Source organism: Lissotriton helveticus, chromosome 11, assembly GCF_964261635.1.
Source record: "Lissotriton helveticus chromosome 11, aLisHel1.1, whole genome shotgun sequence".
Classification (NCBI taxonomy): domain Eukaryota; kingdom Metazoa; phylum Chordata; class Amphibia; order Caudata; family Salamandridae; genus Lissotriton; species Lissotriton helveticus.
The window spans coordinates 469,857,218-469,882,315 of NC_136072.1; the positions used below are offsets into that span (position 1 = coordinate 469,857,218).

Here is a 25,098-nt window from a genome sequence, read left to right on the forward strand (position 1 = left end):
TTTGACAACGTCTCCCATCACACACTCTGCGCAAGACTCCACGATGCCGGCATTCGCGACAAGGTCATAGAATGGATCTGCTCCTTCCTCACCGGCTGAACACAGAGAGTCAGACTTCCACAGTTCAACTCAGAACCCACAGAAATCAGCTGCGGAGTGCCTCATGGTTCCTCCCTGAGCCCCACCCTCTTCAACATTTACATGGCCCCGCTCGCAGCCATCGTCAGAAGACACAAACTAAACATCGTTTCGTATGCCAACAACAGCCAGTTGATCCTCTCCCTCACAGACAAACCTGCAGACCCCAAGAATAACTTCCACAACGGGATGAAGGCAGTCGACACCTGGATGAAGGACAGTTGCCTCAAGCTCAACTCAGACAAGACCAAAGTCCTCATCCTGGGCTCCACCTCTTCTGCCTGGTACGACTCCTTGTGGCCCACAGTGCTCAGACAGAACCCCACCACACCACGGATGACTCACGAAACCTCAGCAGCAGAGCCGACTACTGCAACGCACTCCATGCCGGCACCACCCAGAAACTCCAAAAGAAACTGCAGAACATCCAGAATGCCTCTGCCAGACTCATCCTCAACGTCCCACGCCACAGCCACATCACCATCCACCTAAGAGACGTTCACTGACTACCTTTCAACAAAACAATTACCTTCAATCTCCTCACACATGCCTACAAAGCCCTCCACAATCCCGGACCTGCATACCTCAACCACAGTCTCTCCCTCCACACTCCCATCAGACCTCTCCGCTCCGCACAACTGGCCCAGGCCACCATCCCACGGATCAGCAAGACCATCATGGCTGGAGGCAGATCCTTTTCCTATCTCACTGCAAAGACCTGGAACTCCCTGCCTCTCAATGGCACAATTCAGGAAGGACCTCAAGGCCTTGCTCTTTGACTGAACAGCAGATCCACCCCCACCCCCCACCCCCCACTCAGCGCCTTGATTTATTGATTGAAGTGTGCGCAAAGGTAGTTGAATCACAACTTTGCAAATAGTTTTTTTTATCTGTGAGCTTTGAAAAGTGTGAAGCTAGTGAACTTTAAAAATATGGACAGCCTCAGTCACCATTTGTGGCAGCTGGAAACCATTTGTGCTTTTGGAAGTGTTGAGGGAAAACCTGCCAATTATGGCCGGGAGATTCTCTGGCTGCAATATAGGTCAACAGTGTGGGTACATTTTACTTTGGCCCCTGTGTAAGCACATTTGCACAAGGATCAGAATTTAGCCCTGAACTCATAATTAGGGCATAAGTCTAACTGTGCTGGGCTTTGCCTATTTGAAGTTTACTGGAAATCGCTGGCTTTGCAGGCGACGGGAAAACCCTCGCCCAGGTTACTTTAAATGTACCTTGCAGCAGTGGTTCCTCTTTTAGGGCATCGGAGATGCTGACCAGTGATAAAGTGCAAGTGCTCCCTGTGTAAATTGCAATGGTATTTGGTTTCTCCATGATTGGCCTTTTTGATTTACTAGTAAGTCCCTAGTAAGTTGCATCAGGTATGCCCAGGGTCTGTTAGTCAAATGCTACTGATTAGTGCCACTGATGGTGCCACCAACATGAGTAGCCCTGCAAACATGTCCCAGACCTGTCACTACAGTGTTTGTGTGTGCAGTTTAACGCTGCCATTTTGACCTGGCAAGTGTCCCCGCTTGTCAGGCCCAACCTTTCCTTTTATTACATGTAAGGCACCCCTAAGGTAGGCCCTTGGTAGTCCCATGGGCAGGGTGCAGTGTATTTAAAAGGTAGGACATGTACTGGTGAGTTTTAAAGGGCCTGGTAGTGACAAACTGCAAAATCAGTTTTTCTCTACAGCAAGTCCTGTCTCTCCTGTAGGTTAGCATTGGAGCTGCCTTGTAACATCTTACAAGTGTATCTTCCAATTAAGAGCTGTTAGAAAATTAGTTTGATATCTCTGGACTCACAATTTAAAAATACTTCTTTGAGTGAAGTTGGTTTTTAAATTGCAGGTCTGAAAATACCACTTTTAGAAAGTTGGCATTTTCTTACTTTAACCATTGTGTGCCTCTGCCTTTCTCTGAAAACATGTCTTGGATGGATAACAGTTGGACTTTGTGAATTCACTCTAGACAGTCACGCAGAAAGGGAGCTGAGGTGTGCCTGCATATCCTGATGGCCCATCACCAGGCTTAGGGGTCTTCCTGAGCTTGAGTGGTGGGAGGAGCTGACACTTGCACCTGAAAGGGGATGTGCCTGTCTCCTAACAAAGCAGGTTCTACCCCCCCCCCCGTAGGCTGTAGGGCGTCTGGAGCCAGGGCCAGGAAGGGCAGGGTCTTGTGCACTACTAAGACTTTCTTTTAAAGTTTGCCTACCTCAAAGGCTGAAATGGGTATAAATACTGGACCACTAGCACCATACACTCAGAACACTTCTGGATTGAGGACATTCTGCCAGGAAGAAGAGCTGTGTTGCTGTCAAGAGGGACTGCCATTTTGCTGTTTGCTTTGCTGCTACTGTCCTGGTAGTAAAAGGACTAGACTTTGTTTTCTACATCCTGCTTTCAAAGTTTCTCCAAGGGTTTGAGTTGAGCTTGCCTCTTGTTGGAAGTCTTGGGGTCATCAAAGACTACACCTGCAACATCTGGGCTTTTCCGCTGAGAGCCCTATTGTGCCATGTGGTGCCAAGTCCATTTCCTGGGCCCTTGGAAGTGAGTTTGTTGGGCTAAGAAAGAAGAAACCAGCACATAGACTTGGTGTGTGACTTTGGAGCCAGCGCCACTTTTTGACATTGAGCCGCTGCCTGCACTGGAGCCGTGGTCCCTGCTCAACACAATAACTGCAACTTGCAACGCAGGCCCTGATGCCGCCGCAATGCCTCTGAAGAACTGCCACAAAGGAGAGTACTGTGTCACCGAAGTCCATGGCTCCCAACTTTGCCACTGCAGTGGTACCCCCTTGTTGTGACGCCGCATGATTTGACTCTCAACACTTTATCGACCGCACACTGCCAGCAGAACCGATGCCCCGTCATCAAAGCTGCATCACCTCACCTGTGCCTTGCAATGTCCCGAGCATGTGCCCTGGCGTGCCAACGACCTGCACCGACAGTAAGGAACTGACGCTGCACTTGCGACGCCTCACCTCCCCAGTGCCTTGCAACGTTTTAGTTTTGTCCTCGTTTCCACAATACTGTACTGGGGTCTTAACAACTCCTTACCCGGCCTGCTCTCCATTGCGGTCAGCCACAAACTTTGAGATTCGACTTCGTCAAGCATGTTGTTATAGCCCCAGTTAAAGATATTGCGTTTCTAAGGTTCTATAACTGCATTTAACATTTGAGAATTTGTAATTAGATTTGTGTATGTTGAATTTTTGCCGTTTTGGTCTTGTTTTACTCAGATAAATACTGGCTATTTTTCTAAACTGGTGTGGACTACTTTTGTGGTATTTTTAGTGTGTTACTGTGTGTGTGTGTGTGTGTGTACAAATACTTTACACATTTCTCTGAGGCTAAGCCTGACTGCTCTTGCCAAGCTACCAAGGGGGTGAGCACGGGTTATTCTGAGGGTGTATATGACTTACTGTGACTAGAGTGAGGGTCCCTGCTTGGACAGTGTGCAAACCACTGCCAAACAGAGACCCCGTTTCTAACAATGACTAATAGACAAACATGCAGGCTAAGGCTCATCTTCTTGGGTCGACTGCCACACTCTTCATAGTGCCCATGTCGAGTTGGATGGCTGACTTTGCCTGACATGCGCACTTGAGGACACTGCCAGGCTGCCTACCTGCGCATTAGCGAGCGGGGGAGGGGGGTCACAGCTGCAGATCTCCTAACGATTGTTGGCTTCACCTGACTGAGTCAAACCTAGTGCTGCTCTCATGCTGTGTTGGAAACATTAACAGCATGAGAGCAGCGCCTGGATTGGCTCAGGGAACTCTATAGGCCTACAGTTCTGCCCTTGAGCACTGTAGGGGTAGGAGGCTCAGGTTCATAGAACATGGCCAATCACTGTATGCCTTTATTTTGAAAACCAAGCAGTGACGGGCCATATCTGAAAGAGACACGTTAGTATTAGATTCCTTACCTTAGAATATCCCCAGGCGTCAGACTGGATCCGGAAATTTTTGCGTAGCAGTACCCTTGCGCGTCGGTAGGCGTCGTCTGCGGCTCCGCGTCCGTCGTCGGCGTCGTCGGCGCCGTGATGACGTCGTCGGAGTACTTAGACGCCGCCTCCGCGTGCTGACGTCAGTTCTTCTTTTTTCCGCGCCAGCAAGCGCAGATCTGGAAAAAGCAGTAACCCTAGTCAATTTTTGACTAACTTTTTGGATCTTTTTTGATCATTTTTCGAAGTCTTCTCGACTCCGATCGGTGCCGTAGGGATGCCTGGCTTTAAACACTGCAAGGATTGCGACCGCACGATGTCGGTCACGGACCCTCACCACCTGTGTCTAACGTGTCTAGGCGTCGACCACGACGACAAGGCCTGCTCCGACTTCCGGGCCCTCTCTTCGAAAGCCAGGCGGGAGCGGTCCCGCAGGCGACTCGAACTCCGGCAGTCGGTCCCGTGCCGCGAGAGGTCCCGATCCCATGGTAGGTCGAGGGACAGGTCGCGGGCTCGGAGCACCACACTCCTCCGGGTGGAAGTCGTCGTCAGGTAAGAAGCACAAGAAGCGGCGTCATCGCTCTTCGGACTCCCCCCGACGCTCGCGCGATGCGGCCGGGGGTTCGATTGACACCACCCACGCGGCTCCGTCGGAGTCGCGGGCGCCACGTCCAGCCCCATACCCTACGGTCCCTGGGCTTAACGCGACGCCGGAGGAGATCCAGCGCTTCCTCATGGCCATGAGGAACCTCTCTCCTCCGACGGGCTCCGCGGCGCCTTCGGGCCCAGCGGACCCGTCTGGGGCCTCTAGCGGGTCGGGGGCTTCGGCCCCGACGCCGTCGGGTGCTTCGGCCCGACACCGCCGACGCCTTCGGGCCCGGCGCCGCTAGGCCCCACTCTCCCGACGCCGCCGGCGCCTTCGGGCCCGGCGCCGCAGGGTTCAGCGGCCCCGGCGCCGTTGGCGCCTTCGGGCCCGGCGCCGCGGGACTCCGCTGGACCTCCTTCGGGATCTGGTTCCTTGCCGGTGGACCTTACGACCTCCCCGGCGTCGGACCCTCAGGTGTCGCCTCCGGCGCCGTCCTTGGGCGGCGCCGTCCCCGGTTCCACCTTCGTTCCTGTTCAGCCGTCGGGACGGCCCCGATGGGCGCCGCTCCAGACGTCGTTTGGGGAGTTTCACTTCTATGAACAGGCCCCATTAGTTGAGAACCCTGAGTTTCAGGAGATGGGTGATGAAGAGGACTGGGAGGGGTCTGACTCATGAGGACTGGGCGGGAGACCTTGGGGAAGCCAGTGGTCTGGACACCTCTCCAGACACTGGTTTTGTCTCCCCTCCTACCGTGGCTTCGGAGCAGAGGGCAACATATAGTGTGGTGTTGATGAGGGCTGCCGAGGCCTTGGGCTCCCCGTCGCGGCCGTGAGGACTAACCTCCTCACTGAGGTCCTTAAACCGCAGTCAAGCTCGGCCGAGCCTCTGCTGCCTTTTAATGAGGCCTTGACCGACGTTCTTCTGGGCACTTGGTCCAAGCCCGCTACGGGTTCGCCCGTAGATAGGAACGTGGCCAGACGCCACCGCCCAGCCCCGGGCGACCCATGTTTTCTGTCCACCCACCCCACCCCCGAGAGCCTGGTCATCCAGGCCTCTAATTCCCAGACCGCGTTCCCGTCGGCTCCGCCGGACAGGGACTCCAAGAGGTATGAGCAGTATGGTAAAAAGATCTTCTCATCCCTTAGTCTGGGCCTGCGGTCTTCTAACACCGCGTGCCTCTTGGGCCGTTACACCCACTCTCTGTGGGATACGGTCGCGGAAGTGCTGCCAGAGTGTCCGTTGGAGGTACGGGCCAAACTCGGCCAAGCCCTTGTGGAGGGCCGGGATGCAGCCAAGTATTCCATCCGGTGTGGGCTGGATACCACCGACTCGCTAGGTAGAGCGATGGCAACGACGGTGGCGGTCAGACGCCACGCCTGGCTGAGGTCCGCCAACTTTTCGGCAGATGTCCAGAACACACTCATGGACATGCCGTTCGATGGCCGTTGCCTCTTTGGCGACAAAGCAGACCATGCGCTCGAGCGCTTTAAGGACTCCAGGGCTACGGCCAAGTCCTTGGGCATCTCGGCCCCGCGCCAGCAATCGGCTACTTTTCACTCCTTTCGTGGCCACGGAAGGGGTGCACCCACACGTGCCGCTAGCCACGCTCCGCAGGGCAATACCCATCGCGGTGGCGGCCGTGGGAACCGCCGTTCGGGCAGTAGGGGTCAATGGCGAGGTCAGTCCACACCTTCCCCCGCAGCATCCGCCTCGAAACCCTCCTAGTCCGTGCTTTCAGGCCCATGTGACGCCAGTAGGGGGCAGGGTTCGCCATCACCACCTCCACTGGCGCACTGTCAATTCGGACAGGTTGGTGCTGCAGATTGTCCGAAGGGGCTACTCCCTCCCCTTCGAGGCGACTCCTCCAGCCATGCCACCGCAGAACCACCGTGTATCGGGGGATCACTTGCGACTTCTGCAGGAGGGAGTTACGGCCCTCTTGGCCAAGGGGGCCATCGAGCGCGTTCCTGGGCCAGAAGTAGGGTGTGGTTGCTACTCCCACTACTTTCTGGTACCCAAGAAGGGCAAGGGCGGCCTCCGCCCTATCTTGGATCTACGGAACGTCAACGGCTTCCTCCGAAAGGAGAAGTTCAAGATGCTGACACTGGCTCAGGTCCTAGCAGCCCTGGACCCAGGAGACTGGATGGTAGCGTTGGACTTGCAGGACGCTTATTTCCAGATCTCCTGCACCAGCGGGGGTTCTCCATCAATGTGCCAAAGTCACACCTGTGCCCCTCTCAGAAGCTCCTCTTCATCGGAGCGGTTCTGGACTCAGCGCAGTTTCGGGTTTACCCACCCGAACAGCGGGTCCGGGATATTCAGGCTCTGATTCCCATCTTTCAGCCGTTATCCCGGGTCTCGGTCAGGTTGACGCTGCGGCTTCTGGGGCTGATGGCCTCCTGCATCCTTCTGGTGCATCATGCCAGGTGGCGGATGCGGGCTCTGCAGTGGGACCTGAAGTTTCAGTGGGCCCAGCATCAGGGCAACCTGTCCGACCACGTCCTGATCTCGGAGGGCACTGCGAGACAGCTGCAGTGGTGGCTCACGGACCTCAATTGGGTCAGCGGCAGATCCCTCTCCCTTCCCCAACCGGAGCACGTAGTTGTGACGGACGCGTCCCTCCAGGGCTGGGGAGGCCACATGGGAGAGGCGGAGATCAGAGGCCTCTGGTCTCCGGCGGAGGCCCGGCTCCACATCAACCTGTTGGAGTTACGGGCGATTCGTCTAGCACTGAAGGCATTCCTCCCCTCTGTCCGGGGGAGTGTAGTGCAGGTGTTCACGGACAACACCACCGCCATGTGGTACTGCAACAAACAGGGCGGGGTGGGGTCGTGGACCCTTTGCCAGGAGGCTCTGCGCCTTTGGCAATGGCTGGAACGCCAGGGCGTGTCCCTGGTGGCTCAACACCTGGCAGGTTCTCTGAACGCCAGGGCGGACAAGCTCAGCCGTCGGTGCATGATGGATCACGAATGGCGTCTGAACTCGGACGTGGCGCAAGGCCTCTTTCAGCGATGGGGAGAGCCTTGGTTAGATCTATTCGCCACCGAAGAGAACGCGCAATGTCATCTGTTCTGCGCTTTGGAATTTCCAAGTCGGTACTCGCTCGGAGATGCTTTTCGTCACAAGTGGAGTTGCGGTCTGTTGTACGCCTTTCTGCCTATACCACTTCTGCCCAGAGTGCTGAAGAAGATCAAGCGTGACCGGGCCCAAGTCATCCTTGTGGCTCCGGACTGGGCACGAAGGTACTGGTATCCAGAGCTACTCAGTATGTCAGTCGATCCCCCGGTTCGTCTGCCTCTTCTGGAGGACCTTCTGTCGCAGCAGCAGGAGACGGTCCTCCACCCGAACCTGTCCAGTCTCCACCTCCATGCTTGGAGATTGAGCGGCGACAGTTGAGGCCATTTGACTTGCCTCCTGAAGTCTGTAACGTCATTCTGGCAGCCAGGCGACCCTCCACAAAGTCGGTATACGCCTGCAGGTGGAACAGATTTGTGGCATGGTGCACAGCAAAGGCTGTGGATCCTCTTGCTGCCCCTCTTTCTGAGGTTCTTCTCTTCCTTCTTTCTCTTGCCCAGCAGGGCTCTGCTCTGGGCACTATCAAGGGCTACCTTTCTGCCATTTCAGCCTTTCTCAGGCTGCCTGATCAACCTTCTTTATTCAAGTCCCCTATTGTAAATAGATTTCTTAAGGGCATCACACACACATTTCCTCCTGTTCCGTTTGTGATGCCTCAGTGGGACTTGAACCTGGTTCTTACGTTTCTGATGTGCGCTCCCTTTGAGCCACTTCACAACTGTCCTCTTCGCCTTCTGACTTTGAAGACTGCTTTCCTGGTTGCCATCACCTCTGCCAGGAGAGTGAGTGAGCTCCAGGCTCTTTCTTGTACTCCACCTTTCCTTTCTGTCCATCCGGACAAAGTGGTGCTGCGTACCAAACCTTCTTTCCTGCCCAAGGTTGTCACGGCCTTCCACATCGGGCAGCCTATCACCTTGCCTACCTTCTTTCCGCCACCGCATCCCTCTAAAGAGGAAGAGCGGCTCCACCGTCTGGACCCAAAACGTGCGCTCTCATTTTACTTGGATCGCACACGCCAGTTCCGGGTGGATGACCAACTCTTTGTTGGTTACGTGGGCGCTAAGAAGGGGAAAGCGGTGCACAAGAGGACCATCTCCCGGTGGATTATCTTGTGTATCCAGGCATGCTACTCCTTGGCTAGAAAGGAGCCCCGGGCCACGGCGACTACCACTGCCCTGGGCAGGGGAGTGCCCTTACAAGACATCTGTCAGGCAGCTACGTGGGCATCGCTGCACACGTTTGCAAGACACTACTGCCTGGACAGCCAAGTCCGGAGGAATGGCTTCTTTGGCCGTTCCGTCCTCCGGGACATTCTGGTGTGATTATTGGTTCGCAGACCCACCACCGGGGTTGGTATTGCTGGGGTATCTATTCTAAGGTAAGGAATCTAATACTAACGTGTCTCTTTTAGATGCACAAGTTACTACTTGTGTAACGATATATCTGTAAGAGACATTAGTTAGTATTAGATTCCTTACCGACCCACCCATCCTCCCCGTTCTGCGAACCGATATCTAGGGTTAGGGTTATACCCTTTCACTGCCCTAGTTTCAATGGCACCAGTGTTGGTTTTTAACATGGCTCTGCGTTTCTGGCGCGGAAAAGCTGTGTCTAAGAACTGACGTCAGCACGCGGAGGCGGCGTCTATCAATCAATCAGTCAATCAGGTCATTTATAGAGCGCACTACTCACCCGTAGGGTCTCAAGGCGCTGGGTGGGGGGGGGGTGCCGTTACTGCTCGAACAGCCAGGTCTTGAGCTTCTTCCTGAAGGAGAGGTGGTCCTGGGTCAGGCGCAGGTCGGTCGGGAGTGAGTTCCAGGTCTTGACGGCCAGGTAGGAGAAGGACCTTCCTCCTGTTGTCGCTCTTCGGATGCGGGGGACGGCGGCGAGGGCGTGGTTGGTTGATCTGAGGAGGCGCTTGGGAGTGTAGAAGTTGATCCGGTTGTTGAGGTAGCTCGGGCCTTGGTCGTGTAGGGCTTTGTGCGCGTGGGTGAGGAGATGGAAGGGGATTCTCTTGTTGATCGGGAGCCAGTGCAGATCTCTCGTCTAAGTACTCCGACGACGTCATCACGGCGCCCACAACGCCGACGACGGACGCGGAGCCGCAGACGACGCCTACCGACGCGCAAGGGTACTGCTACGCAAAAATTTCCGGATCCAGTCTGACGCCTGGGGATATTCTAAGGTAAGGAATCTAATACTAACTAATGTCTCTTACAGATATATCGTTACACAAGTAGTAACTTGTGCTTCTGTCCCAAGCTCTCTCTCCTCTCCATGCGCTGCACCACTAACGGCTTTGCCCACGAGGGAGGCAGTGATTTCTGGGGTCTCAGTGACCTTGCACTCACAACATCGACGAATGTCCAAATTGCAAAGGCAGCCCTTGAACCTTTCTGGAGTCGGTCAGTGTAGGTAAATATGGGCTGTTCACCTCTTTGTCCTATTGTTTCTGCTCAACAGTTCTGTTTCTTAGGTGCTTCTGGGCGCAAGTGTCATAAAACAAGTGGGCCTTTTGGTATTATGTAATTGTGCCAGCCAATATGTTCATTGATATTTTTAGAGTGGATAACACCAGATTGCCTGCCACACATTAAGGAGTCTTGTCTGTGCAGTACCTATTGCATACTATATGCATTTAGATTGGTCATTACATTAAAGCGGTGTATCTGGAGCTTGGTCATGGTATGCCGTTGCCACAAGTTTCATACTTCTTCCCACTACCAGTCCACCAAAACACGATCTCAAAATTGCATTTGCTCTTCCAGTCACACATTGCTCTTTTTTATAGAGCCTTACCAGACCGCTGGAATTATTAGAGCGCTTAATAACTAAACAAGGAAGCCTACGTTACATTTTTTCCTTTTGAGGCACAAGGGGTAAGTGACATCAGGGTGAGCGGACGTTCATGTTCCCTCTTTTACCTGTATCATATTGTCAGTCTGTCTTGAGTCCTGCTTCAGCGCACTCATTGGACCTAATGAGGCCATCTTGCAGATCACATTCCATTAAAAGTAAACTACTTGTCACTTTAAGATGTCTTTCTGCTTAAGTTTTGTGAGCTCTCTTGAACCTTCTCTGGGGGTCCGTGGGCTTCAGTGCTTAGTGCTAGCCCAAACCGTCTGAGGAAAATGGGGCCAAAAGTCAGCAAAAATAGTTAATCAAATAAAATAATCCATGTCAGTGAGAAGTATCATATTTACATTGCTTGTGTTTTACTTTATGCACTTCCCAAAGAGTATTTGTTTTTTCCAGCACACTGTTTTCCTGTAGTGTTTTTTCACAGCGTATATTAATCATACATTGTGCTGGTAGGTAGGTAGCTCTTTGAGTTCAGGTTGTGGGTGGGTGTTTCTAACAGGTCATATTGAGAGGTTTGGAGCTCAGGCAGATGGCAGTGCGAGTTTCTCACGGTGCCTATCAGTGGGTCATTAAGGTGTTCAGACGATTTGAACATCCAATCCTTGTCCTCTCTGGGGTAAACACAGAGCAACGGTGGCACACACCAGTTGTAATTTTGATTATATGTGAGTGTGTAAAGGAAGTACAAAGCTGCTGACATATTGACGGCGCCAAAGTCTATTCAGTGCAGTGGGTGCTTTCTGTCCTCTTGTGTGTGCGGGGGCGTAATGAAGAGAGTGAGATGTAAGGAAGTGCATGCAGGAGAGAGAAGAAACTAGCATGCCTTTTATTTTTGTTTTCGGTTTTACAACAAATAAAAGGCATTGTCATTTACAATGCCAATAGCTTAAACTCGCATAAATGCAAGACCTTTGGATTGCAAATGCTTGTTAAGACTGTGCCCTATAACCCCTCTTATAAAGTGAGGCAGAAAAGCACAGAAAAAGTAGAACGGTCTCCCATACTCTGTCACCACCAGATTAGCCTTAATAGCTGTTGTGAAGGGCATGTGCTGTCTACGTACATCGCTGCCACTCTCTGCATAAGATGCAAACACTTTAGGCAAGATCTTAAATCATCCTGGCATAAAGATCCCAAGAGCTAATATTCCGAACCAGGAAGTAGTGTTTCAAAGCAGTGTGTGACACTGCTTGTGTAGGTGAGCACAAACAACTCCAGACCATCAATTAACAGCAGTTGGGCCAGTGTGAACAACTTATTTACCTATTCACACTATTTGTCACAGATGAATCAGGATTTAGAGCCGATCTCAGAGCTTTTACTAGAAAGAAGGAGGGTCTCAAAACATTTAACAGAATAATGTTTGCCATACACAAAGCAGAATTTTAGATCCATTCACTCTTGAACAATATAGTGTCCAACAGGTAATCTCACAATACAAAGAACAAGCTGTCTCCATTGTGCAAATGAAAAAAAGAAAGTGCTTACTGACTTAATGAAAAAGGCAGTGTAACGCCGCCACTAAAAGAACCAGTCCTGATGGGCAGTCACAAAAGAAGAAAGGGTGGTAACAAGGCGGGACTAAGAAGCCTCATTATCAATCGGAAGCCAGCATTTACCATGCACGATGACGCAAGCCAATGAAAAGTATGGGCGGAGCTTCCACGGCACTTCCACATCTGTCCCTACTACAATATGCCTCGCACAGCGAGCAGCGCATGCACTGCAATGCTAGGCGCGACCTAAAAAGGGTGCAGAGAAGGAAGCAATCATGTGTGAAACATCGAAACGTAGGGTTTCAGAATGATGTACGGAGAAGAAGGCTTGGGGGTCCCTGGCTTCCAGTAGTGATTTAGTAGGGGTCCTCATAAGTGAAAAGGTTAAGAACCACTGATCTAGGGAAATGGTATAGGTCTTGCTACAACACTTGCAGATTAATAATCGTGTTACTATTGCCCAGCCTAACATAATTTAAATCTGTGAATTCCTGGTTATATACCCTTCACTGCAACGAGAGAGAATTTACAGGCTTTGTAAAAATGTAAATTGAACATACTTTGCTTTATACTTAGCAGGTTATGTATTCAAGTGCATTTTCTCCTTACAGTGCCACCTATGTTTTAGTTTTAGTTTATTTAAGTAATTGCTAAGTTACTTAAAATCATTGCAATAAAAGTTATACATGATGTAGATACGCGAATACATGATGTGCATAAAATTAGTAATTCTAAAATTAAATTATTACATTCGAATTTAAAATGATCGTGTAGTGAGAAAGAAGGTGGAAATCAGTGCTTTAGTAAACGGGAAATGCTATTTTAGCAGATTAGATGTAATCACGTAGGTCAATGTCACGTAAAAGGGAAAACTGTTTATACTTTTTAATAATTTAGTTTCAGGCGTATTTACAGCTCTTTGATTTTCATCCAGGAGATTTGGTTCAAGAATAAAACAGGACAGCCTCAGTATTCCCTTAGTGGAGGGTCATATTGTTCCTTAAGAATGATATAACCATTTAGGCAGCAGTTTATGTCGGCAGACTGAACAAATTATTTTTGCTGTAATCTTTGCTCCACCTTTAACAAAAATTTGACAAAGGGGCAGTTTAACTGGGGGTCCCCTAGATCGAAGCAGGCTAGAATTGCCTGCCTTCTTGTTCGAATTCCCCTTTGGTTAAATGCCCTGATTAATAGTTGTTTCCTTTCTGCCTAAACAATGTTGCATGAACAGACTAAGTGCAACATATCTTTGTTATTGGTGCCTCGGAACAGGGAGATTTCCACGCAGCCAAGGTGCCATATGCTCTTTAACTGTTACTACTCTCCCAGCCGGTATTTTAGAAACTGCAGCTTGATAAAAGCTGGGTAACCAGTGCTAAAGTAATCTTGAAGGGCAGTAGACTTATTTATTGCCATCCACCCATGTGCTCTTTTTGCTAGTGTGGCTTTATCTTCTCTAACAGATTGAGTTTTAAGTGACTTCTTGACCAGACGCTTGGAGGTCTGTACATTGGTTCGCATTTCCCAAAGTTGTGCGAGGCCTTTAAGGACGAGTGACTCTTGCAGGTACACTGTTGCCGGTGATGTGTTGAGGTGTTGTAGCTCATCCCATAACATATGATTCAGAGTGTTGGGTTGGGCTTTCCTAATCTTGTTCCAGCATATTATGTATGCACTGCGTCTGGCTAGTGACTGTGTTAGCAACCCGAATTCTAATCTTATATGCATGGGTGAGGTATAACTTGGTAAGGAGTATATAATTATGTAAGCACAAGTGATTGTGGAGTCTAGTGTGCTGGCATCCTGCCCTCTTAATGCTTCACTTCCATATGAGATTGTTGGAAGAACCTTTGCTCTTACGACTTCTAGGCGTGGCTTCAGAGAGGGACCAGGAAGCTTTCTCTTCAAGTTTTTAGATGCTATAGCCAGAACCAGGCCTTTCTTTTACCTTCTGGGTTAAAAAGGGGAAACGACCATTACAACGCAACATCCTTTACATCGCATGCCATTACAACACAGCCATTACATCGCATGTCACTACAACGCATGCCATTACAATGCATTATAAGGTAAGTATTGGGAAATAGTCATTTTTACCCCTACACTATCCAACACTTACCCTACTGTTGCACTCACTGGAGTGGGAATAGTAATATTTACCCCTACACTATCCAACACTTACACTACTGTTGCCGTAAAAGTATTATGCGTTGTAATGGTATGTGTTGGAATGGAATGCGTTGTAAGTTAATTTTTTTAAAATGCGTTGTGATGGCATGCGTTGTAAAATCATACGTTGTAATGGATGTTGCGCTGTAAGAACCACGTTGTAACGCAAGTGTTGTAAAGGTTTGCTTTGTTAAAAAGCTACCTTTGTTATTAATAGTAACCCCAAGATACTTGTACTCATCCACGCTTTCCAGCAGCGTTTCACCCAAAAACTAGGCCTGCGTTCGGGCGCTCTTGATGCTGTAACTCATGGTTTTCGTTTTGCTTCAGTTGATCGACAGGCCGTTAGCTAGTGAGTACACCATCATTGTGTCGAGCAGTCATTGAAGTCCCACCCAAGTGCGGCTAACCAGTACCACATCATCAGCGTATAAAAACCTTGATATTGTTTTTCCACCTAGTTTAGGAACGTGAGGATTACATGATTGTAGTGGTTCCATCAAATCTGCCAGAAAGAGTTTGAATAAAATTGGTGCCAGAACGCATTCTTGTTTTAGACCTCGAATGGTTTGGATTTTTCGAGAGAGCTGCGTGCCTGCTCCTATTTAGTTTGAACCCACGTATCGCTATGCAACATTAACAACATATTTAAAAGGTATTGCGGTATAATCCAGTTCGCTAACTTCTGCCATAATCGATCCACACAGTCGAATACATCTTTAAAATCAATATAACTCAAGTAAAGTGGTGTTTTGGAGGCACGGGCAACATCCATAAGTAAAGAGATTGCTAAAATGTGTGTAATCGTGCCAGATGACTTTAAAAAACAGTCTGATTATATGGTATGATGGTGTTGCTAGAAGACCATGATGTTAGCTCATCAAGCACAATTCCGGCAAAGTATTTAGCCTCAACATCCATCAGAGTTGTAAGACAATAGTTTGCTGGAACAGATCTGTCCCCTACTTTAAAAATGGGAGATATAATCCAAGATGCAGGAACGATTTGTGTGCTTCTGACCTCCGAAAATACTGGGGCTAAGATTCCTACCCAGAGATCTGGGTCATATTGAAATACAGCAGGAGGTATGCTGTTTGGGCCTGGGACTCCTTCTTTTCACCCTTTCCTTATTTGTTTTTAATGCTATCTGCATTCACATCGTTAGAGTATCCCGGATTCCAGTCTGAAGGTTATCTGTAAATTCGTCATTGAAGTGATTTTTTAGGTAGTGAACCCATGAAGCCTTAGTAATATATGAGTTTAATATATGAGTTTATACCTCTATTTTTCTGGCTAAAGAATTTGATTAACTGTAGTCCATGATCTAGTTCTGTTGTTATATTTCATATCAGTATGTAATATAGCCCATAATTCATTGCCCTGGTCCCTTTGTATTTTCCATCTTAACTTCTTTATTCGTTTTTTATTTGACCTTAAGGCTGCGAAAGCAGTTACATCTACTGGCTTTTTCCTTAGGATTCTGAGTGTTTTATTTATTCCGGTTTTATACTCCATGAATCTAGAGTCATGTGTTGCACTGGTGACCTCTTTATATACTTTATTATCACATTTGAGTTGTTAACTTTGGTATATTTTTTCTGTAGTGTTCCAATAAGAGTTCCCCACGTATTTACTGCCGTATTGCATTACCTAAAATGTCTTGAAATGTGTCCCTTATGGTTACATGCAGTTGAGTAAGACCGACCGTTGTGCTCTTAATGCGTCTGCAATTTGTGAGGTCGATTTTGTCAGTCGTCTACCTTGCATGATTTGGGGTAGTGATGTATGGTAAAAATGTGACTTCTTGCGGAAGATGGTCACTGCCGGATCCATCTGTGATTTAAAATGAACAAACGTATTGAAATATCGACAGGGATACAAAGGTGTAGTCCAAGCAAGTACTGGTTTTGTTGGAGTGAAATGTGGCATTCAGCAGATTATCTGCTTGGAACTTGCCATTCAGGGCTCTATAGCTTAAGTGTTCGAGGTCATACTGTAATCGACTCAAAATTTTCCTTTGGTGCCCGTATGTACTGCTGCCCTGGTCGGGTATTTTTGAAAAGTGCTGTTTGGGATGTGCTGTTTGAGATATTGTTAAGTTACCTGCCCAAGTGCCGTTTAAATATAGATTAAAGTCCCTGGATATAACAAAGTGGGTCGAATTTTCCTCCTTCAGCAATCTCGTTAATTCTTGCACTACCTTTTTACTGTCATTGAATTTGTTGTGAGGATGAATATAGATATTAATAAAAATTACATCAGCAGCGACGCCTTTAATGTTGATGGTGCATTTTATTGCATTCATTCCTCTGGCCTTAATGTCTAGCTGTAGCCGGGGCTACGCTGGCTATTGAAATACAATTTGGCAGCCCTCCTGAGTGATGCCCATGTTTTGAATGTTTTACAGCTGGAGTAAAAATGCTAATATAGCCTTGGATATAGACAGGCTCAACCAGCCAGGTTTCCTGGAGAAAAATAATATTAAAGGACAGCAGGTAGTTATACTGATCTGGATCGGTTAGTTTTGTATTCCCGCTGTTTATATTCCAAGAGCACATGCGAAGTGGTCTGGGATTTGGTCCAGCTTGATTGTTCTTAGCTTTGTGTGGTCATGGTGGCGTTTGAGAAAATCTTGCTGTTCTGACTATGTCTTGTGTGCATCCTTGTGATCTTTCCCCGGCGACTTGCTCTGTCTAACCATGAGATTTAGATATTAAGTAAAAAATAAATTGTGGAGCCCTTAGCATCCTTAGGCACCAAGGTGGTTTCTTCTTGCTGTATGTCTGATCACACTTTTTGTCCTTGGGGTAGAAGGGGCAAGGGGTATCCAGTCGTGTGACAAGGGATAACCGTTATTCCCCATTTTTTTTAGAACTGGACCTTCTCAAAGAATTCTTTTTGCAATGTCAGTTGTGGACTATGTGGTCTGAGTTACTTCCCCTCCAGGCTCTACATCTGAACTTTCAAACTATTTTACCACAAGATCTTTTGATGTTAGGCTGCTCAGTCTTGGCGTAGCTGCCAATAGTCTAAGGATGTTTCCCCGGTTTAGAACATCTTGTCTACTTCTGGAGGCATACTCCGGAATCAGGGTTAAAACCGGGGTGTTGTCCAGGTCACCCTCTAGGGTGATCTGGATGTTTTCCAGATTAGATCTAGCTGTGTCGTGCCTTCTTGCGAGGTCGTATTGAACGCAATAATTTCCTCAGGGCCACCGGGAAGTGCATTAGGTCAAAGCTGATATAAAATGTTGAAACTGAGCCCACAGTTAGATTTGTAGATAGGAATTTATCAATTTGAGTTATACTATTTATCCATGTTTAAGTTTTATTTCCTGTTCTCGTCGTAAGTAACCATTTTCCTTTACCGTTTCTATTTGTCAGATTATGATTTGAGACCCTGGTCGTTGAAGATGACGCAATGAGGTCCTCTGGTACCACCATTTGGGTTGTCATAAACGTCTTAGAGATGCTATTTGATGCCTGTGGTAGTTCTCGAGGTTCCCCCTGTGAGCTCGCCATTGTTGATGTTTGGCTGGTTTCAGCAGACTGTTAGAAAAGCCCTGGGTGGTTCAGGTTTAGATGGGGCTGTGCTACCATTTGCTCATCCCCCTGTATGGTCCAGGTTGTGGTTTGCATCGCTTTTTCGTCCGCTCTTGTTGTTGAATCAAAGAGAGGATGGAGTGGGATGCAAGGAAGTGCGTGAGGGAGAGAGGGGTAAAAGGGTGCAGGGAAGAAAGCAATCATGTGTGAAACATGGAAACGGAAGGTTTCAGAATGATGTGCGGAGAAGAAGACTTGGGGGTCCCTGGCTTTCAGTAGTAATTTAGTAGAGTTCCTCATAAGTGAAAAGGTTAAGAACCACTGATCTAGGGTAATGATATAGGTCTTGCTACAGCACTTTAAGATCAATAACCGTGTTACTATTGCCCAGTCTCACATGATTTAAACCTGTGAATTCCTGGTTATATACCATTCATGCACCGAGAGAGAACTTACAGGCTTTGTAAAAATGTAAATTGAACATACCTTTGCTTTATACTTAGCAGATTATGTATTCAAGTGCATTTTCTCCTTACAGTTCCACCACCTATGGGAAACAATCATGCCTTAGGTCACTGGTGCCGACTTCCTCGGTCCCAGAACACCATTCATGTCAGAGATCAAGGGGGACTTGTTACACCTTATACATCCCAGGACATGAATGTGGACCTGTTCTCTGCACTTTGAGGTCTAGGGTAGTCTGCTCTTATTGCAACAGAACAATCAAACACAGAACAAACATGGTCAGAGTTTTCTTGAGTCATTTCATCCAATATAACATTGTAGATGAAGCCAGATTCCTTTAATTTCGAGGGTGTGTACCATAGTTTCTGAGGGATTTAGGACGCTGCAAGTCACGCCACTCCTCTAACCCCTCTTAGCCCTTTCTTCTTCATCACTAATTCACAAGTGCAAGCAAGGACCGTTCACTGTAAAGGATTAGAAACAACAGACCACTGGGACACAATGCGCCTGACCTCAATGAGAACAAGCCTTTGCGTCACAGTAAGCATGACCTTTCATGATTCCATTAACAGGCTCATGTATTCTACTCTTGGCACTTCTAGAGCACTTGGCTACCCGACGAGCCTCCCAGTGCTGAAAGATGTATTGAAAGTGAAAATATATGTCGTAAGCTGTTTCCTGGAATTGGGTTTGCCTTGTTCTTTTTACGTACATCAAGTAGAGTATTCCATTATTTGGGTGATTGATAGGCGAACGAGGGTCCTCCTCTATTTCTCTGAGGAACTGTCAGCAGTCCTACATTCCTGGATCGTAGTGGTCTTCTAGGAGAGTAGGGACATATCAGGTATTGTAAAAGTTGCAGTCCTTTCATGTGTGCTGCCCGACAGTGATGGTTCCTCCGCTAAGGTGGAAGAGCGTCGCCCCACTGCTTATTGAGCAGTGCAAAAGAAAATTAAAATTATAACAACAAGTTATTATCATTTTATTTTTCTGTGCCACTCAAAACCATGTTAGGTGCAGGGCTGGGCTCCCCACCATCAGAGGGAGCAGGAGTGGTTTGAACTCCCTAAGTGTGCATGATGGCTAGGCCGGCCGGCCCTCTGGCATCGGCCAAACAGTCATGCACACTTAGAGGCAGATTTACAAGCCCCCTGTGCCTCTTTTACGCCGCCGTTGCGTCACTTTTGTGACACAGCGGTGGTGCAAAAGATGCGCTATGGTGCAGGGTATTTACAACGTGACGCATCTCCCAGATGCGTCACGTTGTAAAGCCCTGCGCCAGTAGGAGGCGTTCCATCGCAGGTGGGGGGGAAGGGGGGGGGGGATGTTCCGGCGCAGGAACGACTCCCAAAAGTGGCAAGATTTCACTCAGTCACATTTGGGCCCATGCTGCGTCAAAACCCTGTGCCTGCTTGAAGCAGGCGTAAGGATTGACGCAGCATTGTGGAGATAGGGCCCCCCCCAAAGCATTGCTGGAGCTGCGTCCCGCTTGCGACGCCACTCCAGAAATGCGCTGCTTTTACGGCACAGATGCGTGACACATCTGTGCCGTTTTTGCCCCATGGTGCGCCGCACTGTAAATGCGGCGCATCCAGGGTGGCGGAGCTGCGGCGCACAATAACTGGCGCATCCCTGCTAATATGCAGGGATGCGCCAGTTATTGTAAATCTGCCCCTTAGCATGTTCTCCACTGGGCTGTGTTGCACAGCCCTGAGGTAGAACATGCCCAGCTTCCCAGGTACAGCCTGAGTGGCCAAACAGGCTCATGCAGCGTTGGTATTGGCTGGGAGAGTCCAGGAGCCCGAGTGCTTCTGGTGCTGCAGAGTGAGGACAGAGGAAAGACGTGTGGCAGTGGCGAAGAAAAAGGAAAGTTTATTTTTTATTTTCTTTCACAAACAAACCGAAATTAAGAACTGAATGGAGATCAGGTGTTCAAGAGGTAAGACTCAGGGCCATCTCCTCCGTAATGGCGGAGTAGCGTCGCCCCACTGGTCAGAGTCAGTCAGTGAAAAATAAAATGATAGTAAAACAATATTATCATTTTATTTCCCGCTGACTGACTGAGCCAGGGCGTCTTGGGCAAAGCGAGCCGGGCCAAGGCAGGGAGGAGGAGTGATGGGCATTATAAAAAGTCAACAGCGTGTCCCATCTGGGAGACGTCCCCTAGTCACAGCTCCTTATTCCCAACGGGGTATCCCATTACAAAAAGCCCACATTTCGGTTTGGCTGGCTGTCTTAGGCCAGCCAAACAGACTTGCAACCGTAGGTTTCTTCAGCTGTGTTGACAGCCGGGTTGGATGGGTTGTGCCTGAGCGAGCGTCAGACCAGCCTGCTCAGGCCAATCACCACGCTGTTCTCATGCTTTGTATAGCATGAGAGCAGTGTCTGGATTGGGTGGGATCCTGTGCTTTGTGCCTAAGTGACTGCCAGGAGGAGAGAAGCACCGAGGTGGCCGGCAGCGTAGGGGGCAGACAGGTAAGTTAAAAAGAAAAATGTATTTCCCTGATTCCCCCTTCCCCCCATCCCCCTCCTCCTCTGACTCGTTTTGCAGCTGCTGTCACTAGTAAGACTGGAAACACAAAAAGTGTGGCAAACGTATAAGGCATGATTTGAAGAAAGGTGTAGATGTTAAACTCTTTTAAAGCGTCAATAGTGAAGAGAAAGAGAAATGTAGGAGATTAAACTCTGTTTCTGGAAGTCCATTTTTCTGCCTGGGGATCATAAATTGTAATTTGTGAAGAAAGGATGTACCATGGTATGTGCTCATGTGCTTGTCTTTCCTCTCCTGATGCAGGAGCTCCTGGTCACCCACCCATTCACCAAGATTTCCAGTTGGAACAGTGGCAACACATACTTTCACATGACGATGGGCAATCTTGTCCGGGGCAACAGGCTTCTCTGCGAGACATCACTGGTGAGAATACCACTCCTCCTACTGCCCATCATAACACATGTAGAAATCCAAGAAAACTCTAATAACAAGGACTTACCTAGTCCTTTGCTAGGTAAATAATAGCAAAGACACAAAACACAGCAGGAGAAGTGTCATTGGTTAGTACCTGTGGAGTACTAAAACAGGGTGAGAAAATACATCTAGTTGCATTGAATCAGATTTATTACAGTAGAAAAATACAAGTGGTTCTCTAAAGTTTCAGCAAATACAATGCACACTAGATATGAAGGTTGCAAGAGCAACTGTCTTGCTCTGAACTGAAGCCAGCATGTTCCCCTTGCGCAGACACACTCCCCGATTTAAAAGTCACTACCCTTTGCGTAGAAAGATGCATTTGGACTGTCACTTTGGTAAAATCATTCTTTTACATGCTAATATTTTTGCCTAAGTTCAAGACAGCAACTCACTGCACATATCTAAGGAAACTTGAGAGCAGCACTTCTTCCAGTATTAACTTTCTATGAGGAGAAATAATTCATCCAAAAATCGATTTACATAATTCTATCTGTGCTTACTTCTTTTGTGCAATGCTGAATGTCCTGATGAAAGCCATTTTTAAATGCTATCAGTAGAAAAACTGGCTGATGTATGAAGCATACTAGAATGGCTTGTTTGTCAGCAGAGCCGGCTTTAGCCTGAGGCCCCCAAGGACCTCCGAGTCCGTCTGCGTGGAGGATTCCCTCACTACCACCATCCACTAGTGCCCCTCTTTCAGGTGCATTTCATTTGTTGTATAGTGCTGCTTATACCAATGTAGGGTGTAGGAGCACTTCACTTCACACACACATACGGAGACAAAGACGTGTACATGTGTAAATCAATCTATAGAAAATGTTACATAAGACAATGAGGGTTACAAGGTGTCGGAATCACGTCATCCATACTAGTAGGCAGTATATTTTAAGAATGTTTGGTCTGGAGGAGCAGAAACTCAGGATTTAAAACATATCACAGTGGTTGGGATTGGCTTTACTGTTAAGAATGCATTTGACCACAACAAACTCTTTTTAGCAGCATTAAGGTAATGTTAGACTGTGGAAAAAAACAATGTTCTAACATATACCATGTTTGCATGGCTTTATTGACAGTTCATAGGTCACTGTACTATAGGACTAGAATTTATGAACAGCAAGTAACAATAAGATGTATGTGGCAAACGCAGTAACCCACTGTGCTATACAGATAAGTGTAAAGTTAATGTTAATAACTGTCCACCTGTTAGCCCTGGTGGCCGAAATCTCCACAATTATCTCGCTATAGGAAATTATATGGAAATGTAGTAAAGCTTATCATTACTATGTTTAAAGTCAAATTAATTTAAACAAAGATATTAACCTAGGACTATTTAAAGAAAAATATACATGGGACCTTTGCACATGAAAGCGTAGAAATATGCAGCACAGGAGAAAAATCAAGAGGTCTGTTGCTTTTTAGCTGTTTTATAACAACGGGGGAGGATTTACATTTGTACTCCATTTAAAACTCTGTAGGCAAATGGCACGGCTAAAGTTAATATAGATTAGTTTTTCAAAGGGAAATATTTTTTAATATGATCATGCGGGTACTCTCATTCGTTTTATGACTGTTTATTCAGTGAGAATGGTCAAATTTTGGAGGAAAACAGGAGCCATTTGTGCGGGTTTAGTATTTTTGGGGCGTCTGAAAAGAGACATAGGTCGTCATTCATTAAGGTTTTGCTTAGACACTCGCCCAACTCATAATGATGCAAGAGATAACGGTTGTTTACTTACCATTTTAAAGGCCAACTCTGCAGTACTAAATTGTGTTGTGTCACAGAAACAGCCAGCCATATATATTAAATGATGTCCATGATATAATGTTCGTACTGGGACACACAACAATGGTTTGGCGTATGTAATCCAGAACAGTTGCGGCTCCTCCGCAATGGCAAAGGAGCGACGCCCCACTCACTGCAGCTGAAAAATAAAACAATAATAGAATAATTTTATTATTGTTTTATTTTTGTCTTGACAGCTGATGTTGTGGAGTCAAGGGCGGAGCAGGCCGGGCATCCTGAGTGACAGCCATCAGGGGTAGGAGAAGTTGTTGGGCACTGGAAGTGAGCATGACGGTTTGGCCGGCCAAACTGTCATGCGCACTTTGATTTCTCCAACCCAGCTGTATTGTACAGCCAGGTGGAGAAACTTCAAAGGCTACCAGTCACCTACTGAGCTCCTAACCAGGCTGCTCAAACCAATCCTGGCGCTGCTCTCATGCTGAGAGCAGCGTCTGGATTGGGTGGGAGTGGCCCATAAACTTCCTCATACTTCTTCACCAATGCAGCTTGCAGCGGCAGTGTGAGGCAAATGTTTTTTTCATTATTATTTGCCCTCCTCCCCATGCTGCCCTCCAGTTTGTTTTGGCAGCAGACACCTTTGGTCCAGAACATGCTCTATCCAGACTAACATCTGATGCACAGTCATGTAAGAGCTTCAGTTCTTACAACAGTAATGACCTAAGACAATATATGGAATGTCATTTTTTTTTGTTTAATTGCAGGGCTATAAGATGGATGACCTGATAACTTCTTATGTTGGTCGGCTCCTGGATGCTGTGAGGAAGCAAAGGAATTCGGAGCTGCTTGCATGATCATTTGATTCTCTCTCTAACGGTGGTGCCAACCCTGTCCCTTATTCGAGAGCCTTCTCTGGAAGCCTGCATCCATTCCAGTATTATCAACTGGAAGCTTGGGTGACCAGCAGCACTTTAGAATGCGACTGGGAAGAATTCCACAACTATGGTGACCAACGAGGACTGTTGAACTTAAAATTCATTTGTCACTACAAAGCAATGTTGTGTTCAGTCTGTCAACAGAGTGAAGAGACCCAGAAAACATCCAGTGGTTTGATGTCTATCGCTGGAAAATAACTCTGGAACAATCAGGATAAAAGTTGATGACTAAAAAATAGAAGTAGTAGCTGAAGAGGCGTCCGTAAATGTCATCAGATGTAAAAAAGAAAGTGTGTAGGAGGTCTTCACTTGGGAAAACAGATGAATCTGAAGCAGTGAATATCCTACCGCAGTATATGGCAGTCCATCATGGAAACGCTCTCCAATGTCAGGGATGGATTTAAGAACTCGTATCAATCAGTTATTTAAAAATCAGAAGGTAAGAACTCTTCTATAAGGACCTTTAAGAAAAGGCAAAGGACGCAATCTATTGAACCAGAATAAAAGACGCACACTGTCAAGGAAAATCATGCATGGGTCAGCTTTCCCCACAGCATCTGAACAGACTGAGCTATGGGAAGTCAGTTTCCGAAGAGTGACAGAAGGTGTTTTGTATACCTTCAAACCTCTAATGGACATAGCCAAAGGTGTTGTGGGTTAGATGCACCCACTAAATGTGGGGTGGAGTTAAAACAACTTGCCTCAAAACTCCCTGAAGTTTGCCAATTAAAGAAAAGATTTTCACAAGTGCCTGGTGATTCAGAGCAATTGAATTACATGAACTAATGAAATTAATTTTGCTTCCATAATCATGGTAGCACGCTTAATCTTACGTATTTCTCTCAGCACAAATTGACAACAAATGTTCTTATGTACACACATTTTCTATAAATAAATAAATATGCACGAGTTATTCTGACTGAACATGTTTCCTGTTTCTTTGTATGTGCACAAGAAGCGGAGAGGTCTTTCATCTCAACTGAGCAGTGCCTACCAGCAAAATTATATCTTTCAATCTTAAACTATGTGCATTACATCATACCACAGCTGTACACATCCTCTGAAAATATATATCTCTTTTGATGGATATTTTTAACCACAGATACCCCACCTTAGAATACCCCCCAGGCGCTATCCTTGATCTGGAGATTTTTCATAGAAGTGCTCTTTTG

The 25,098-nt window shown here is 47.5% G+C and overlaps 1 protein-coding gene across 1 annotated transcript in view; it reads left to right on the forward strand.

Annotated features, from left to right (window-relative positions):
• MYO7B (myosin VIIB) overlaps nucleotides 1–24,850 on the forward strand; it is a 1,196,498-nt gene extending 1,171,648 nt beyond the window's left edge. Inside the window, exons 47-48 of the mRNA XM_078666047.1 lie at nucleotides 21,077–21,196; nucleotides 23,756–24,850. Coding sequence (XP_078522173.1) covers nucleotides 21,077–21,196; nucleotides 23,756–23,845 — 210 coding nt within the window. The 3' untranslated portion in view covers nucleotides 23,846–24,850. The remainder of the gene's footprint in view (nucleotides 1–21,076; nucleotides 21,197–23,755) is intronic.
• The last annotated feature ends 248 nt before the right edge of the window (nucleotides 24,851–25,098 follow it).